The sequence below is a fragment of the Aegilops tauschii genome, chromosome 2 (assembly GCF_002575655.3).
Source record: "Aegilops tauschii subsp. strangulata cultivar AL8/78 chromosome 2, Aet v6.0, whole genome shotgun sequence".
Lineage (NCBI taxonomy): Eukaryota > Viridiplantae > Streptophyta > Magnoliopsida > Poales > Poaceae > Aegilops > Aegilops tauschii.
In genome coordinates, this window is record NC_053036.3 from 49,039,836 (window position 1) to 49,060,151 (window position 20,316).

Consider the following 20,316-nt stretch of genomic DNA (forward strand, 5'->3'; position numbering starts at 1 on the left):
TCAAGAGGTAGCAATGTAGTACAGAGTACATGTATCTACCATGAGATTGTTCTAATGAATATCAGATGTTCTATTGACTAGCCTGGCCTCGGTTTATATAACACACCGGAGGCCTAGGGTTTTAGGAGAGTCCTCGGCTTGTGCGCCAAGTCTTGTGGAAACCTCCTTATATGCGGCATGGGCTGCCCGAAGTGGCCCATGAGTGAACCGCCATGGGGGTCCTCGGCCCGATCCACCTGATCGGGGGACGACGTGGTGAGTACCCCCTAGTCCAGGACACCGTCACCTCCCACCGACAAAGGTTGGGATCCACCACGCCTCCGTGGCCCTAAAGCCACAGGAGACAAGACAGATTGACGGCGGTGCGGAGGGGAGGCAGGGAAACACAAGATGCATGGGAGTATCTCGCGAGGGAGTAGAAAAATGTTCTTTATGCGTAACTTAATATCCTAGCTAAGGGCATATCCAACACCAACCCTTAACACAGACACAGTATTTGTCCGCGAAATGGTTTGGACACAGAGACGGGAGCCGGCCATCTAAACATGTCCCCTGTCGCCCGCCGCTGTTTATGTAAGTCCGCAATACTCCAAATGATGGCAGAAATCTTTGAGGAGTGGAAAATATTAAAATATAACAATAGCTTGAATATAAATATTACAATTCAACTAAGTTTAGAAATAAAATAGTTCTAACTTGAATTGAACTTTGGGAAAACTTTATTGCCATGCTACCTACGATAAAGCTACCATGACCTAATTAATAAATCTGCCATGCTCTAGTAAGTAAAGTTGTTGCGCTCTGAAAAGTAAAAATGCCATGGTACCTACAATAGAAATAGAACAATTTTGCCATGGCAAAAAGCATGGTAGCATGTGTGAGAATTTGCCATCATTCGCTGGACAATTCTTTGTGATAAATTTTCATATGAGCAATACAAAACATTTCCTAAATTTGCCAAAATTAATACTACCTCCGTCTAGGTGAATAAGTCATTCACGTAGTTCTAGATCATCGATTTGACTAATTAAATATGTGTTATATGTCATGAAAAGTATATCATTAGATTTTTACGCGGATGTAGTTTCTAAATATATATTTTTGTCACATATAAATATATAATACATATTTAGATAGTTAAATCGTCGACCTAAAACTATGCGAATGACTTATTCACCGAGACGGAGGTACTACTAGTAACCATAGCTTAACCCATTTACGTTTGCACAAAAAAGAATGAACATAATGTCAGCTTTATGGGTTGGTGAAACTAGCAGGAGGCTGTTTGGATGGGAGCCCGAGGCTGCCAAGCCAGAAATATTGGTGTTGACCATCTACATGGGCAGCGTTTGGATTGAAGCCCGTTATTTGGCTCGCCAAGCCTTGATTCAGCTCTTCAGTTCATTTTCTCATCAACGTGTTGGCAAGTCGCGGGCGGTGAAAGGCATCGCCAATTTTCTGGCTTGCTAATGCGTTGGCGGGGCCAGCATGGGCATAATCCAAACAACCCCTAGTTGTCTAGGTAGACATGCTTCATAGTTGCCACATGCTTTCCATTTAGCTAGCTATATTTGCCGCATGCCCTACTAGTAACCATAGTGTTTCTACTCTGAGTCTTGCCCGGAGGCCCGATGGGAAACGTCCGCAGCCCCCGCGTCACCCCCCCCCCCCCCCCCCCGCTAGGGCGAGAACGGCGGAGACCACGAAACCGCGCCGTCGGGCAGCCTCCATCCTCATCCTCCCCTCCGTTGCCGTTGGAGGAAGCCGACAGCGGTGGCGAGGACCTCTTCCCTCCCGCGTCAGGATCGGGTGAGGCGGGTCACCCAACAGCGCCGGGGCGCATCTCCCTGATTTGAGTTGCGGCGACAGAGCTGCAGGGCGACGTGGAAGATCGGGTGGTGCTGGCCGCTCAGCGCGTCCGCGTGGTCACGGTGGGCATGGCGGCTCGGTGGTACGGCAGCGGCGGCGACGTTCGGCCTGGATCCCGGGGCGGCGGCCCTGGAAGGTGGGGGCAGGTGAAGCTCAGGCTTCCCGCGGCGGCATGTCGTGGTGTTGTTCCTGTCCAAGGTGGATCTGCGCCAGCAATCTAGTGGCTTTGGCCCCGGAGTGGTTTGGATGAGAGATGGTGACGAGCGCGCAGGATCCCTCTCGGCGACTCCCGCGGTTTGGCGAGGTAGGGTGGCGGCCCTCCTCCCAAGCTCCAGTGGTGGCACACACATGCAGTGCCCGGTGTGCCAGGGCTCCCACGGTGGCAGTGTTGCGGTGGATGGTCGCCGGATCTAGGCGGCTGGATCTGGGACTTTGAAGGTGGTCGGGACGGCGCATAGGTTGTCGGATGGATTTCTTGGGACAGATCCGGGTGAAAACCTGGTCTTCGGCCGGTGGTCGGAACCGGTGATGGTGATGCCCTTGGCATTGTTTCCTTCATGAAGGCATCATCGAGGTGAAGCTCCCAAGTCCCCCCTCTACCTCCGGGGGAAACCCTTGATCTGTTGATCCGATAATGGCAGCACTCTTATATCTTTCCCTCCTGGGGGCGTCATTCTTGGAGGTGTGCATTGGCTCGAGGGACCAGTGGACAGTTTTAGCGATGGAGCGGCGTTTCATGTCACGCATTGACGATGTGGAGTCTCGGCGGCGTGACACAACAGGGTCTCGGCCACGGATGCGTGATGATGAACGCACGTAGGGAGGTGGCGTTGTCTGGTGCCATGGTGGCATCGACGGCAGGCCTGGTAAGGTCGATGTGTCAGTACCTACTTTGAAGATGAATGGGTGGAAGATGGCGGCGGCGGAGGCCTCTGAGAGTGTGCCAGACCGGTGTGTGCCCCAAACCCGGCAATGCGGCTTGGTTGGGGCCTCCAGCTTTAGATGTTAGGCTTTGGTGCGAGGTCTGTTTGGTACTCGGCTCGGACTATTGACACCCCTTCATCAAGTGGATAGGAGTAGCGGCATGTGTTGCCAAGATGGTGGCTTCAGACTTACTGATGTATTGCTTTATAAGGTCTTTATGAATAATTAATAAAATTGCTGCATGCATCGGTGAGATGCAGAGGCCGGGGGTCATCCTCCTTTAAATAAAATGCCCTCTTGTACCTCGCGAACTTGTAACCAACTCAAAAAATGGCTTGTCGTGATTCTTGCCGGCATTGGTGAACGGCGATGATGTGCGAGGAGTGGGATCTGGGCATGGGATCGCATGTGATGATGGAGGAGCTGTCTGTCGGCGTGCTTGGCGATGGTGGTGCTGGACAAGAGACTTGGGGACGACGCACATATGTGGCCCCGGAGGGGAGGCCAAGACGAATAGGGGGTGAGCCGCAGAGCCGGTGAGGCGCGAGAGCTCCAGGGACGCGCAGAGCAAGGCGTGTCTGCTCGAGGTCTGTCGTATCAGCAACGCATGCCAGTGAGAGGAGCAGGGCGCTGCCCGTCGTCGCGAGCTCGTGCAGTTCCCAACACCTCGAGGAGGTAAAGATGCCTGCCGAGTCGGAGAAGAGGTAGTTAGAGCAACTTCAACGCACCGACCCAAACGGACGGCGCTTTTGTCCGCTTTTCGTCCGTTTGGACCGGCCGCCCGCTCCGCGTCCGCCCTCTTTTTGATTTGGGTCGGTAGTGCGCCCAACGTGTCGACCCATATTTGCCGGCGCGGCCGGTTGGCCGGCCTTTTTCAACAAATGCACACATTTTGTGTTATTTCGCAAGCAGACATTTGAAAATAGCATAGTTTCAGAACCAAATAAGAGCATAGTTTCAAAACCAAATAAATTAAGCATAGTTTTACAAGCCGAATAAAAATTAAATTGTCTCAAATACATGTGAAAGATACATCTATTGGTTGCCAGCATGAGCCAACATATGCTCAACCAAATCACTTTGCAGCTGAATGTGAGTTTCCCAATCACACATTTCATAATGAAATTGGGTGAACTGTTCAAATGTTGCCGCTCCTCCATGCTCAGGCACAATATTCTCACCCTGAAACTGAAACCCTTGATCGTAGATACGTTTCGGGCACTCATCTTCTATGATCATATTGTGCATGGCACACAAGCTGCCATCACCTCCCACAGCTTCTTGGTGCTCCAAGTCCTAGCAGGATATCGAATGATGCCCCATCGAGATTGCAAAACACCAAAGGCACGCTCGACGTCCTTCCTAGCACTCTCTTGCTCTTGGGCAAATCTTTTTCTCTTCCCTCTGACAGGGTTGGGGATTGTCTTCACAATAGTGGTCCACTGATGATAGATACCATCACCTAGGTAGTATCCTTTGTTGTAGTTGTGGCCGTTGATGGTACATTCACTGAGGGCTGTTGCCTTTCGCAAGCCTTGCAAACACCGACGAGCGTTGAATCACGTTGATATCATTGTGTGATACGGCCATGCCGAAGAAAGAGTACCAGATCCAGAGATCTTGTGAGGCAACGGCCTCAAGTATGACAGTGCAAGCCCTGACATGGCCCTTATACTGCCCTTGCCAAGTAGAAGAGCAGTTTTTCCACTCTTAGTGCATGCAGTCTATGCTGCCAAGCATCCCTGGGAAGTCCCTGTTGGCATTCATCGCCAACAAGCGGTCTGTATCTTGAGGAGTCGGCTCTCTCAAGTACTCAGCGCCAAACACAACAATCACAGCCTTGCAGAACTTGTACATGGAATCTAGGCATGTAGACTCGCTCATACAGACGTGCTCATCAATGAGATACCGGGCACTCCGTATGCAAGCATCCGGATGGCGGCAGTGCATTTCTGATAAGATGAAAAGCCAATCTTTCCAAGGGCATCCTCTTTGCACTTGAAATAGTTATCGTATCCGACCACCCCTTCTCTAATATGATTGAAAAGATGCCTACTCATACGGAAACACCGTCAGAATTTCTGATGGTTGAACAACGGGTTGGTCAAGTCAAAGTTGTTCTTCCAAAGAAGGAAATGGCCACTCTCTCGGTTGCGATTCAACGTCGGAAGGTGCCCCGGGATCGAGCCACTGAACAACGGCCGCTGGCTATTAAGGTGGTGATGGACCAACATGGCAGCCAAGATCTCCCCCTCATCATCGAATAAGGAATCGTCGGTGTCGCAAAGGAAATTGTGGAAGAAGAACTCGTCGACGGAGTCCATTTGGTATCTTGGCAGACTGTCGAACAGTTTGAGGGCGTTGACGAAGAAGTTGGTCGGCGAAGAGACGCGCGCCTCCCTTGGACCAGGTGGCTGGCCTACCGGCGTCCGACGACCGTGCCGGCGTCCGACGAGCATCCCCGCGTCAGGACGAAGGAGCTGGCCGGGAGGCGAGGCGGCTTCTTGCTCGCGGCGGCGTCAGGAGGTGGGGTGAGAAGCTTCGGTGCCCAAGCGGCGAGACGGGTCGTGGCGGTGAGGTGGCAACATTGGGGGAGGTCTGTCGGCACCGGCTGCTTGCAGAGGCACCGGCAAATGCGCGGCGGCGACAACGCGGCGGAGGCGGGCAAGGGTTTGCTGTCGATATGGGGTGGGAGAGGATGGCCAATGTGCCACCGACTAGCGGGCCAAGGGGAGGAGTAGGCGGGCGTCGTGCGCGTCCGTCTCGTGTCCGCGCCGACGCAAATGAGGCTCAAAAATGGGCCGGGAATGGATCGACAGGCGGACGAAAAGCGGACGCGCGTCCGTTTTGGTCGCGCGTTGTGCCGACTTTTCTGTCCGCCGCGACCCAAACGGACGAGCGCGGAATAAATGGGTCGCCGCGTTGGAGTTGCTCTTAGTACCTGGTTCTGGTCATTGAGGCGCGATGGTTGATGGTGCAAAAACCGGCAGATCCCTACATATACGGTTACTCATGGGGCGGGCGTGCATATAGGATCAGATTGGGGTACACACGAGACGTGGATTATACCCAGATTTAGTCTCTCGTGGTGAGGTAATACCCTACATACTGCATGTCATTGTATTGATGTGCCTCGTATGAAGGAAGTATTGTTGGACGGCTCTTCGGAGGCACCTCCCTCTTATATAGGTGAATGAGGGGTACGTTACAAGTAATGATATATCCTTCTAGAGGAGGTTCGCTGTTAGCGCGAGGGGCCTACTCCCTTCGTCCGGTGAAGAGTGTACGTTTGGCTTTAAAATTTATCCATAAAAGAGTGTACTTCTATCTTCCCAATGCATTTTAAAGTAGAAAAAAATACTTCTCTATCATCACACGGTAATCAATACCAATAATAATCTACACATGGTCTTCTTAATTAGTACATACACTTAGCTCATTGAGGGTTGAGTAATTAAAGAGGAGAGAGATGATGGCTTGCACCTTTTCAATGCATTTTTTACTTTACCCCATAATTTATCCTAAAATGTCTAGATGTACACTGTTCATCGGACGAAGGGAATAGGCTATATAGCCAAGCGGAGGTCGGTTACCCCCGGTGTACTGTACCGTCAAATGTCGCTACGCCAGCGAGGAGCGTGGAGTTGCCGCCTGGGTCACCGAGCATCACGACGGGTCCAACAAGGGTCGCTCGCCGAGGATCTCGATGGAGGCAGCGGCGGCGGAGCGCACCTCCTCGCGCGCCTCGTCGGTGGCGTCACCTACGCAGCTCGCCTCTACCTTGTCTCCGCCGCCGCCCGCCTCGCTTCTGCCCTCGCCCACCTAGACGCCGGCGCAACCCGCCTCGCCGCCGAAATTGAAAGCGGCACAACTAGGTGAGGTGAGGAATGGGGAGCGTCAGTGAGAGAGAAAGCAGAGTGGGAGAAGAAATTCGGCCGGTTGGGCGTTTGCGATGATATCTAGGTTCGCTGAAGTGTCTCTTCCCTTTGCTTTAACACATCTGCACATCTGTTACCTCAAAAAAAAAATCTGTGCATCTGACCCAATGGCAACAAATACATTCGTCGGGAATCCTCAAAATATTTACATTTCGGCATATGCATTTCCCTAAAAATTTGAAATGATGGATTATCGACAACTCCACAATAAACTCCATCAGTTATTTTTTTTCCTTCAGAAAAAGTAGGGCCTACCTTGACTGTTGACGCAATGACCACCAATAATTGCAGGTCAACATACTCCGAGCCTGGAAGGCATCCAACCCCCCACTGGAAGCGGCAGCCAGGGGTCGCCGTCCTCCTCGAGGCTCAGGCCATCGACATCCAGATCTCGTCTCCGCTCTCCGCTCACCGGCCGGCCGGCCGACTGCCGTGGTACGGGTGCTCCTTTTTCTTTCTGTAAATCTCTTCCATCCCCCTTCCTTTCCTTTGATTCATTCTAGTTAACTTGGTGCTACCTCCATCTTCCCTCCTTTGAGTTCACTAATTTCTTGTTGCCTGCTAGTACTCCCAAGATAACTAGTCGGTCTTGTGCCTGCGACATGGCCCAGATCAAATCAGGCTAACTGTCGTTCTGTTACTGTACACCCATCAGCGTCGGTAAAGGAAGTCAGATTAGGATAATCAGAAAACGATGTAACTAGCTACTAGCATCTGTGATAAATCTATAAATTCGAATTTCAGACATATTATCCGGATTAGATGTTCAATTCGGTCTCCATATGTGTATGCGCTAGCTAGTACCAAATCAAATGTTAAGGAAACTGTGACTCTGTATCCTAAACCTGTTACTGTTAAGATTCAACCATGTGTGATGTAAGTAAATCTAAGAGGAATATAATCCTGCTGGAAAAACAAGACCTCCTGAGCGAAGGCTTGAGTCTGAAGAGTCTGATGCGGCTCCTTTTGACATCTGTTGCTGGGGTTTGGGTCTAAGATTCTTGTTGAATTTCAGCTTAATTATTTATTGCTTTCGAGGAATCGGAGCACAAATGAGTGTTCAAAATAACTGACTACAGATTGATGCTTGGTGATCAGCCACTCTCAAGTCAAACTTTGAATTGAAGAACTGCCGCTAGCAACAAGAGAGCTTAATTGTAGTAAGGACATACCAAATCTGAACACTTCTTTGCGCTGCAATTTTAGGCTTACGTGCTGTCTACTTTGAAGTCACTGAGATTTTCTAAGGCGAGAATAGCAAACCTGTTATGCCTTCGATGATTATACCTAAGTGAGTAGGGAGTTGGGATGCATGTGATCTTCATTCTCTTGTTCTATATAATGTCATTTGTGTCATCTGGTATGGTGGATCCGTAAATAATGACATTTGCTCTTATCCAAGGGGTACTGCACATAGTACATACCTGCAGATGGACGACAAAATCAGTACTAGACACAATGCTCTGGAGCGCATGCTAATTGATGAAAATGCGGAGCCAACAAATCTGCCGCTATCACTTCTAGAAGATATCACAAAATGTTTCTCTGACGATCATCAAATCGGCGTCGGTGGGTTTGCGGTGGTTTATAAGGTAAGACAACTCTAATAATCTTCCATTTAATTGCAGTTGGTCTAGAAAATAAACTGGCATATGCTCAACTGATGCCAGCATCACACCACCACACGCCCAGAAAAGTTTGCACTAACAATACGCTACGTGTTTGTGACCCCAGGGAATGGTTGGAAATGAGGCAGTCGCTGTGAAGAGGCTATCCACGACATTTGATATGCAGGAGAATAAATTTCACAAAGAGGTTGAATGCTTGATGAAGGCCAAGCACAAAAACATAGTGCGTTTTCTCGGATATTGTTCTGACACACAAGGGAAAATTGTAGACTATGAGGGGAAGATGGTCATGGCGGATATACGAAATTGGTTGCTCTGTTTTGAGTATGTACCCAGCGGAAGTCTTGATAAATACATTACCGGTAAGATCAAAACGTTCATTTCCATGCATCTTTATTTATTTTATTATATAGCCCAAGGGTCCCATGTACACTATGCTTACATTGCCTGCCATTTGTAGTTTTATTACTTACATTATACTAAAATCTCTGTCTAAATTATTGCAATATGGAATCCCTATCTCTACAGATGCATCTCATGGACTTGGATGGAAGGAACGTTATCAGATAATTAAGGGAATATGTGAGGGTCTATGTCATCTTCATGAGAAGCGCATTCTGCACTTAGATCTGAAACCCGCCAATATTCTAATAGATGATCATATGGTACCCAAAATTGCTGATTTTGGTCTTTCAAGGTGCCTCGACAAAGAGCAAACCCGGGCTATTACTTCAAACCTTTGTGGATCATTGTAAGCCAGCCTCTAGTGAGCTCTCCTTTATTTCATTTTGTTTGCAGTGAGTTCAATTTCTATTTCACAGTCAGTGAGAAGAAACTATTAATCTTCTTGTAGGGGATATTTGGCACCCGAATTCTACAGTGGACATGTCTCATTCGCGTCGGACATATATAGTCTTGGCGTTATAATCGTGGAGATATTGACAGGACAAAAGGGTTATTCTGAAGATGATAATGTAAGAATAATTTAAGCATTTTCTCCAAATTAAAGCGTAAAATTATAAATTAACAATATTACCTTCTAACTTGATTAAATTAGAAATACCATTCCTTCTTTCTCTAGATTTGGAGTATTGAGCTAGAAATATTCCAACTCTCTAAATTAGAAATGCCATTCCTTTTCTAGATTTTTTGTGTTGCCATCCACGATATATGTGTTTGGACGCATCGATCATACCTTTGTAGTTCATGCCTCACATTTTTGTTAGAAAATGATATTCACTTGAACCCCAAAAGTTTTCATGTTTTATATATAATTTTATTACATGCTTAATATGTTTTATTGTTTTTAAAAATGTAAATTGAGCATGCTTTTATATTTGTTTTTATTCGTTTTAGTTGTTTTTGCGGCCCTTGTTTATGCATTTTTCTTAACAAGGTTCTTGCAGCAATGCACATGGTATCATCTAGTTCCTATAGCAGAGGCACCTAAATAAGCACCCGTGCTCTCAGATAACCACCGATATTTGATTTATTTTTCTAACCACCTCTTTAAACCCCTTGCATTGTGGATGGCTTTATTTTAAGTTCTATGTATGTTTCATGTCTGAATAGTCATCACAGACATCTTCACTTGGAACTAAGTGAATTTTGTTACTACAAACTTTGGCAGTCCAGTATTACCGATGTGTCCTTTGTGTATGTCGGAATAAAATCCTTACTCATAACTCATAAATGCAACTTTGTAGGTAATTGATAGTTGGATGATTCAATTGGAGACATCAGATCAGGCGGACACTCTGTTGGAACAAGTAAAAGTATGCACAAAAATAGGGATAGAGTGCATGGACCCGAACCCAAAGAAGAGACCTGCCGCTAGGCACATACTCGATATGATTGATAAAACGGAAAGTGCCGCATATTCAGAAGAAACTGCCATCAGCTTCCCAGCAAAGAAAAGAAAAAAAGAAACCGCCATCAGCAGTTCATCATCACATAATCCCCGGGTGGCTGATGCAGGCGTGTGGGACCGTGTTAGCGGCCCGGCGTGTTCGGACGCCGAATTCCAGCGGGCCTTCCACATGTCGCGCGCCACGTTGCACTCGCTCTGCCATGAGCTCGTCATCGCCATCGCCAAGGACACCACCTTGTGTGCTGCCATACCCGTGCACCAGCACGTCGGCGGGGACGCAGCGCCGGCAGCAATGAACGGACGCCGGGTGTGGGTGCGGGAGCGGAGCACGGAGTGGTGGGACCGCCTCAGCGGCCTGGCATGCCCGGACGCCGAGTTCCGGCAGGCCTTCCGCATGTCGCGTGCCACGTTCGATGCGATCTGCGACGAGCTTGGCGCCGCCATCGCCAAGGAGGACACCGCCCTGCGCGCTGCCATACCCGCGCAGCAGCGCTTCGCCGTCTGCGTGTGGCGCCTCGCTACCGGGGAGCCCCTCCGTGAGGTGTCCCGCCGTTTTGGCCTAGGCATCTCCACCTGCTACAACATCGTTCTCCAGGTCTGCGCCGCCCTCACCGGTGTCCTCATGCCCAAGGCCATCCGCTTGCCCCTGGACTCCCCTGAAGTCACCGCCTCCAGGTTTGAGGCCCTGTCCTGGATCCCCGGCATCGTTGGCGCTGTGTGCACTGACCACATCCCCATTGGCCCACCCAAGGAGAATGTTGCCGAGTACTACAACCGCTGCCTCACGGAGCGCATGAACAAGGCATCCTATTCTGTCGCCTTGCAGGCCGTCGTGGACGCTGACGGCACTTTCACAGACGTCTGCATCGGCCTCCCAGGCTCACTGTCCGATACAGCTGTGTTTGAGCAGTCGGCGCTGCACGCCCGCTGTGAGGCTGGGTTGTTTGGAGACAACCAGTACTGGCTGGTTGGCGGCCCAAGGTACCCGCTCAAGGACTGGATGCTCGTGCCATATGCGTACCAGAACCTGACGTGGGCGCCTTCAACGAGCGTGTCGCGGTTGCGCACGGAGCTGCGTGGGGCGCGTTACAGAGGCTCAAGGCACGGTGGCGCATCCTGCAGCGCCGCACCGAGCCCAAGCTGCCAGACCTTCACAACATGATTGGTGCCTGCTGCGTGCTGCACAACTTCTGTGAACGCAGGGGCGAGGGGCTCGACGTGGACCTCCAGTCTGGGCTCTCCTGGGACAAAGCCGACGTGCTCGCAGTTCTAAAGGCTGGAAAGGAGCGGGACAGGATCGTACACAAGTAACACAACACCTATTCTAATAAATAAAAAGGATGACGCACGTCCTCGTCCATGGCGGCATTAAGTTTGAGAAGTGATGAGCTACTGACGGCTGTGAGGCTCTTTTTTCCCCCTCACCAAAAATAGCAAAAACTGAAGAAATATATGCTAGTGGAATAAGTTGCTATTAAACTGCCAGGGTGGAAGTGTACCACATGCTACCCCTGGACTTGTTACCCCCCTGGTTCTTCAGTTGCCTTGGTAAAATCTCAACTTTCTTTGGCTGGGCCACGGCGCGACCCTTGGGAAAACGTTGTAAGCCATGGACAGGACTGAAGGTTCACATATTTTCTAAGGTTCTTCGTTTTGCTCTCTGTTTCTGGGCTGTTTTATCTTTGGTCCAGTCTTGTTTCCCTTATGCTCTATATTAGTTTTTTTTGCGGCAATACTCTATATTAGTTGATGTAATGGTGTCTCTGTTAATGCTTGTCTGAGCTATTTTATCTTTGGTCCAGTCTCGTTTCCCTTATGTTGATGATACTCCTCTATATTTGCTTCTGTAGGTTTATCTTTGTATGCTGTGAACTTCTAATGGTTTCTTTTAACAGAAATCAGGGGAAACCCCTTTTACTCAAAAAAAAAATCGTTCTCTACCTCTCAGAACAGTCTTGTATGTTTTGGTCTTGAGATGGAGGAGTGTAAAAGAGAGAGTCACTACTAGGCGTTGATTACTGTTGGTTGTATGCAGTTTCATTTTCTTGCTAGCTTAGCTAGGCCTGGAAGGAAGTCTCAGGTAATTTAACACTAATTTTTACTGTTACCATTCAGACTTGCCTGTAGCTTGTGCATACTTGATGTTCTTCCCACTGCCACCATTAGGTCATGTTATGCTGGTTTGTGATGCTCGATTCCACTGTTGGGAGGACATATTCTTCGAGCTTCTTGTTGTGTGAAATGTGCACTAGGCGATCACCTAGAGGAATGAAGTTCTGATGCCGAAAGTTCACTACAATTCCTTGCAGAATCTGTTCTGCTAGTTGCTCTAATATACCACAGTAACTATCTCAATAATACCTAAAAATAAAACTCCCAGCTCAACAAAAAAAAGAAAAGGATACATCAACTCATTCAGAAGAAGAAAAAAGACTGTACCTCAGGCAGCACATTGGTTTGGACGCTAGAAAGGAACGTCTGTTTTATTGCTTGAACTGTTATGCAGGTGGTTTCCTCTCTCCCTTTGCATCAGTGTCGCCCATAGCTATGCTGGTTCAGGTTTTACTTGGTTTCTCAAATTAAACCAATGTCAATATCTCAAATTAACGTCATCAAACTCAAATTACTCATATGCTATTTTAAGAACATCAATACTAATTGTGTGCAAAATAATAATACTGATGTACTAGAATGACCAAATAGGTGTTCGACTTTCGGGCTTGGCATGGGCTCATCCTACCCCAACCCTCAATGTTCAAATGATCCTGCATGCACGTCACCTGATCTTCATCCCCAATAGGAGGGGTCTTATTACACGATTCCATCGTTCATACTTGGAGGAGCGGTCGGAGCATGTGGAGCTAGCCGACTGAGCATAATGAGGACATGATGCATTCTTGATTCGACAACCCTGCTTCTTGCTGCCTGAGATGTGCACCATTTGGTCACAGGATAATAAAACAATATGCTGTTTCAAACGAGTGAAAGCAACACCGGTTTGGATAACATGTCTGTAAGTTTGTTTTGTTGCTTGGATTCTGCAGACTGTTCTTTACATACAGGTATGGCCAACATTGTTTCCACTTCAATCCACTGTCTTTCCGCCGCCTGGACAATCGTTGGATCCCTGAGCTATTAGCCGTCCGATCTAGTGTGCGCGTCCCTCATGCCCCTTCATTATTCCCGCAACATGCACGTTGTTGCAGAAACAAGACAACAAACTTGCCCCCAGGCCCGACAGAGATGCGCCCAGCGCGGCGCCGCCGCCAACCCTCCCCCAAAATCAGCACGTCACCAACGAGCAGGAGCTAAATTGAACTCTCTGCAACATCATAGCGCACCATATCGCGTGTCAGATGCTTGGATCGGACACAAATTGAGCTCACCGAGGGCCCTGCTTGGAGAACAGGCGCGACCTCTATTCCAGCATGACGGTGAAGAACTCCCATGCAGGGCACTCCTTTGACGATTTCTGCAACTGAAGCTATGTTTCTGAAACATGCGTCGTGTTGCAATGCTTGGCCTCGTACGCTTTAACATCGTGCGCTCCTCCAACGCTTTCTGCAACCGGGGCTATGTTTCTGAAGCAAGACCCCTATTGCAAAAGAAAAAAAATCTTCGCTGCCAAACCATTTTTTTTTCTGAAACAAGACCTCTGTTGTAAAACTAGCCCTGTTGCTGAAAAAAAACCTTCACCACCGAATCGTTTTTTTATTTCTGAAACAAAACTTCTGTTGCAGAAACCTTCTGAAACAATACGGTTGTTGCAAAAAAAAATTGACTGCACAGGACTAGTGGCCAGCGTGAGCGCTCGATCAAGATTGATCCGACGGCTACGCAGACGGCGGACGCTACGCGTGCATCCGTCGGTTGAAGGATAGTGTTTTCCTTTTTTTTTTGTGGATGCGAGTTTTTTTTTTTGAGGGGATGCTGTTTTTTTTTGAGGGGATGCTCAGTAGATCACTTGCTAACTAAACTGGGTCAAGCCCATGCCATTTGAGAGCTCTATCAAAAAAGAGAATGAAAGATGGGCTAAGCCCAGCCGAAAAGCATCAGCTTAATTTCCGCGAGGAAGAACTCCCTCCTCCGCCGCCGTCGCTACCACAACTCCCAGCCGGCGACCATGGCGACAGCAGGAGCTCCGCCTCTCCACTGCGGCATCCCGGAAGAGGTCGCCATCTGGGAGATCCTCGTTCGCCTGGCCCCCAAGGCCCTCCTCCGCTGCCGCGCCGTCTGCCGCGCCTGGCGCCGCGCCACCTCCACCCGCGACTTCCTCCTCGCTCACCACGCCCACCAGCCATCCCTCCTCCTCATCTACGGCGAAGACGGCAACTCCGTACTCATCATGCCCTTTAACCACCGGGCAGGGCCCGTCGCCGCCGACTCCGTCGCGCGACTTTACAGCGTCGACGACGCACTGTTCCAGGCCTCCTGCGACGGCCTCCTCGTCATCTGCGTCCACGGCAAGCGCTTCTCCATCCGCAACCCGGCGACTCGTCAATACGCCAACCTCTCGCTGCTTCATGGCTTCAAGCTCTTGGGGATGTACCAGCACAGCCCTACCGGCGAGTATCGGCTATTGCTCTACCTGTCCGTGGCCGTGAAGTGGATGTACAGTGCACTGCCTCAAGTTGAAGAGGGCTCCTACGTCTTAATGTGGGCGGAGCGGCTCGGGGGGGTGCATCTAGGCGACGGCGGTCTAGTGTGGCGGCGGGGCTCCGTGGCGCATGCAGGCGAGCAACCGGGCGGCGGCGCCGCCGTTGGTGGCGGGGCAGCGGGATCTGGTGTCGTCCGCTCAGCCCAGATCTGGGCCCTTCGGGCCCCATCTGGGCCTGGGCGGGCCGGCGGCGGGGATGGCTCCGGTGTGGGAGATGCGACGCGTGGCTGGGTGCCGGCGTCGCTGCTGCATCGCGGGCGGCGGGGCTTAACGGGCCCGTTTCGGGCCTGGCTGGGCCAGGGGTGGCCCGGCATGCCCCGCTGCCGCGTCCGGACGGCTACCGCGACGGTGCCGGAGGCACGGGACTCCCGCACGACGGCGGTGGAGGTGGTTCCCTCCCGCTCAGCGTTGATGTTGCTGCTCCCGTCGTGGTGAGCTTCTCTCCGGCCCTCTTGGCCTCGTGGTGGTGTTCGTAGTGAGGCGGCGTGGGTGGCGGCGCTACTGCGTTGGCGCATGGTGATGGACGACGGTTTGGCGGTCGGTTCCGTTCGGTTGGGCGGTTGGGGTTGGACTGCGGGAGAAATCCCTGCCGGCTTTGGCCCCGACGCGGTGACACCTGCGGGTGCCACCATTCCTCCCTGGAGGGTGTCGGTGGTATCCACCCCCCACCTCCCTCCGCGTGCCCGGGGAAACCTGAGGACTCGTCCGGGCAGCAGCGCCGTCGGCGTCGCATCCCTTCTTGGAGGTGCTGCTTGGTACGCGGCGGATCGGAGCCTCGGTCTATGGTGTTTTGTTTCCGGTGGGCGCCGCGGTGGCGGGTCATCCGCGCTTTGCCAAGCTGCCGTGGTTGGCATTTGTTTCTTCTTCTTTTTCTCTTGGTGTGTTGTGCTGCTCGCCACAGCGTTATCTGTACTCGGTGTTGGTTGCTTTGGAATACAAAGCGGGGGGAAACCCTTTTTCGGTAAACAGTTGCCAGTTGTTCTGCCTCGTGTCTCTGTTTTCCTTTGAACTGAAGAATTGACTTTGTTTTTTTTATCGAGATTTTCGTCTTTGTTCGAGATCATCCAGTGGTTAAAATGTTTAGCCAGTATACATCGGTTTCCTGTTTCTAAGTTCTCTTATAGCTGATGCTGAAATTGCGGCGTTCTCCTCTTTGATGACTAGCAAGTTGAACTGCAGTTTTGGAAGAACATTGCTCGTCAAATTGCATGATAGCATTATAGTCGACTTCTCAGTGAAAGGTTCTGTTGCAATTCATTCTTTTTGAAGTATCCATTTGCATCTGTTTAGTTGTTGACACGTTCTTCTCTGTTTCATTGTTTGGGATCATCCGTGCTCAGGTTCCAGATTGTGTTCCCCTTGGGTAACTGTCAGCCACATGTGGAACCACTGGTCGAAAGCAGGTTGTCTCAAAGATTTGTGTGGCAATACATACAATTGTAAAAGTAGGCTGAAAAGTCGTTCTGATCATACGTACAACGTGCCATTGTAGGGTAATTAATTACTTAGCTGCTCACATCACTTGTAGGCTACCCACAATCAGCTTTCTGTTGCCTGCATATCCCTTCAGGCATCTGCGTGAATATGTGATAGTATTCATAATTTTTGGATTGTGGTTGCAGTATAGCAAAGCGCGGCAAAAATAGCAGTATATGTGCCACGTGATGGAGGCCTGCCATTTACATATTGAGTCTAGCTAGCTGTTGGCTTTATATGCTCATGGCAAGATGTATTTGCTGGCTATATGCAATGCATTATTGAATTGATAACCTTGCGTGTTGCTGTCTGAGATGTGCACCAGTTGATCAACCAGACGAAGGAAGAGCCCACCTGGAAAGCATAATTAAGGCCTATGCAGTTTCGACGCCTGAAAGCAACATTAGTTCGAAGAACATGTCTGTTATGTTCCCCTTCTTGACAAGTATGGCCAACTTCACTCTCAACCTACTGTGCTGTACGTCTTTCCCTGCATCACCGTCTTCGGCCATAGCGTTCCGCACCACTTATCCAGATTCTTGATTGCTTTCGACACAAGTTTTGTCGGCTTTAACGAATAAAATCAAATCAGTTTGTTGTCCTTTGAACCTGTTGTTCTTTATTTCCTTCGAATTATTCGACAAAGCAGAATTGTTAAAGCATCCCAGTCATCGGACAAACAGCTGTCATCTATGCCATTTGACCATGACGACTGACCAGTCTCTTTTTCTCAAGGGAGAGATGTTGTTCTAGTAATGTATAGTGCTATATGGTTTTGTTTTTCACTTCAGAAGTCTAATTTTACTCTTCCTTTTCTTCATAATATCTCCGGATGTCTCGCGCGATAACTGAAGCTCCGCTGTTTGATATATACTCCGATCGGTCGGAGCATGTGGAGCCGATCGAGCATAATGAGGACGTGTGATGTGCATTCTTGGTTCCATAACCTTGCTTGTTGCTATCTGAGATGCGCACCAGTTGATCACAGGAAGCGCATAGTTAAGACATATACGCAGTTTCGAAAGCCTGAAAGCAACGTTTAGTTTGGAGAACATGTCTGTAAGTCTGCTTTGTTGCTTGGATTCTGCAGACTGTTCTTTACAGGTATAGCCAACAGAGTGGTGCTTCGGTACACTGAACTTTCAGTTCACTGCGCTGTACGTCTTTCCCTGCATCATTGTCTTCGTCCATAGCCTATCGCGCCACTTATCCTGATTCCTAATTGCTTACAACACAAGTTTTGTTAATAAAAGCAAATCAGTTCGTTGTCCTACAAACCTTTTGTTCTTTATTTCCTTTGAATTATTCGACAAAACAGAATTATTGAACCATCCTCGTCATCGAATAAAGTTCTGCGAGTCCATTTCACCATGACAAGGATAACTTCCAGCCTCAACATCGGTTGATGCACACCGCCGAGAAAAAGAAGTTCTATGTAGTACCAGTTCTTGATTGAGTTAGTACTATTCTTGGGATGAGTGCTCATATTCGTGTTCTTACTTGTTAGCCTCTCATGCATGAGTAAAAGTTTCAGGCAGCTCTAATACTATTGTTCTTTTTCTTCATATATCTCCCCGTCCCTCTCTCACAACAACTCCAACTGAACAATTGTTTCTCCGACGCGAATCTATGGTACTAACTCACAAGCAGTAAACGTCAAACAGCATTGTCCATCTGCCGAGCTTGACAGGGCCTCACCCTCTGTAACTACTAAGAGGGTGTGGGTTTAGAAAAGCGTCGCTGTTAAAAGTCGATTAATTTGTCTAATTGCCAATGGCGCATTATTTACACTATGATTGAGATCGATATGTTGAATCGACATGCCATTTGCCTGTTACGAGGACTACATATCTTTTTCTTAGTGCACTTTCAGAGATTTCCTGTAGCTTCATCTTCATTGGTCACGTTGTTCCCCACTACCACTAGGCCGGCATGGTCGAGATGCTGGTTCCTAATGCTCGGTCCCATTATTCGGATCATTTGGTTGGAGCCGGGCATCAGGACATATTCTTCGACGCCCACCTTGTTATCTGAGATGGGCACTAGGTGATCACCGCAACGTGCATGGTATGCTGCAACAACAGGGTGGCCCTGTGATTCCAAGTATAATTCTTCAAATTGAAACGAGGGTTCAGAAGATGGACTAGTTCGGTTTGGACGCCGGAAAGCGACGTTTGATTTGGGGAATGTCTTTCTTCCTCGCTTGGGTTTCGGCGTTCTGCGGATCCAGCCCCAGCTCGATCCTTGCTTTCAGGGCAAGTCTTGTTTGCTTTTCTCAAACTAAATCAAATCAAATCAGGTGCGATGGGAATTTCTCTTTCTTTCTTCTTTCGTTGGAATTTTTCGACATCAATCTGAACTTCATCAGTGTATGCCTCTTTAATCTGAACTTTATCGGTGCACGCCTTGTTTGCACAAGTAATATACTAGCGCCTCCATTCCAAAATATAAGACGTTTTTGTAGGCCGGTAGGCTAAAATGTCCTACCAAAACGTATATTTTGAAACAGAGGTAATAATATTCTGCTCTATGCATGTCTCTAATCTCTATGTAAAGATGTTCTTCTGTTAGAGTATGCTCAGAACTTAAAGCCTGCCTGACAACTGCACGCAGGTCAAAGATGAAAATTGTGGTCAACCGTCGATCTCTACAGCAATCAATCGTTCAAAATCACCAATTGGTCAAAGGCCGGTATGGACAAATCAACAGAGCGACCAGATAGAAATTTGCAAATTGCGGTGAAGATTAATTACGTCCAGTACAAGCCAACTTCCTTTATTATTATTATTATTATTATTATTATCACACCATGACAGCAACCACGAAGACATACAAGCAGCAGCAGTGAAGACGCAGCCGCCATGACGGCGCGGCGTCGCCATCACCGGCCGGTTCGATCGGCTATTCAGCTATACTACGTACGTTCACCAGACACGCAAACAAGAATCAACAGGCCAGGGAAAGCAGAGGATGAAGAAGAATTGAAGCAACGTCAGCCCATACGTACGTACGCCCGAGCAGTGGTGGGCGTCGCCCAGCTTGGCTCAGGCGGCTAGAGGGCGAGCACGAGGCCGGGGAGGGAGTTGCGGGCGCGGTCGGGGCGGCGGCTCTGCCAGACGCACTTGGACGCTGCGGCGGCGGCGAGGCGCGTCACGGTGAGGTCGGTGTTGAAGTACTCGCGCAGCTGGGTGATCACCCCATCGCCCCCCACGGTCCACGCGTGCACCCAGTACGCCTTGGCCTTGTCGTCCACGCCCTCGGCGATGACGGTGGAGCCGAAGGCGTCGACGGAGCGCGGCTGGAAGCGGAAGGAGGAGGAGCTGGAGCCGGTGAGGAGGCGCATCATGTGCTGGTGCGCGGGCGGGCCATGGAACCACCACTCGAGGTCGGGGGCGAGGAGGGAGTGGACGGCGGCGTGGTCCCCGCCGTTGAGCGCCTCGTAGAGGCGGAGCACCAGGAACTTGTTGCGCTGCTCCTCGGTCTCGTGCCCGCGCGCGGAGGCGAACCCGCCCTCCAGCTGATCCAGGTTAGCCAGCTCCTCCCGAGGTTTCCGGCCGAGACGAAGAAGAAGACGGCGACGGCGGCGGCTTGATCTCAACTAGTTGCTGCTCGTGATCGTCTAGGTGAGAGGCAACGGGATACGGTGGGTGCAGAGGCTCCCGAGAGATTGGACTGTTCGGAGCGGCGGGGGGCGCGTTTTATAGCAGGCGGGTGCGTGCGATGATGGGTCGATGGGACCGTGCGTGCGCGCCAGGGTGGACGGCAACCAGATCGGGCTCGGGCTGGCCCGGCTGCTGAGTCGGATGATGGGTGGGTGGGGCCCACCGGCGGGGAACCAATGAGGAAAGGGACCCGTTCGCCACTTGACCCTGTGGAAACTGAGATAAAAAAAATTTAAGGTCTATTTGCGTCAATTTTTTTTGAAGTCTATGTTTTTTCTCTTCTGCTTTTGCT

The 20,316-nt window shown here is 49.8% G+C and overlaps 1 protein-coding gene and 1 pseudogene across 1 annotated transcript; one reads left to right on the forward strand and one right to left on the reverse strand.

Annotated features, from left to right (window-relative positions):
- The first annotated feature begins 6,563 nt into the window (after positions 1-6,563).
- LOC109763874 (uncharacterized) lies at positions 6,564-11,890 on the forward strand (annotated as a pseudogene).
- Positions 11,891-19,121: 7,231 nt separating this feature from the next.
- On the reverse strand, positions 19,122-20,026 carry LOC109763869 (wound-induced protein 1). Its single transcript, XM_040401530.3, has one exon. The coding sequence runs from the start codon at positions 19,706-19,708 to the stop codon at positions 19,415-19,417; it is 294 nt and encodes a 97-aa protein (XP_040257464.1). The 5' UTR covers positions 19,709-20,026; the 3' UTR covers positions 19,122-19,414.
- Between the last annotated feature and the right edge of the window lie 290 nt (positions 20,027-20,316).

Coding starts and splice junctions, on each gene's coding strand:
- LOC109763869 (XM_040401530.3), bottom strand. CDS start 19,708: ATGATGCGCCTCCTCACCGGCTCCAGCTCCTCCTCCTTCCGCTTCCAG.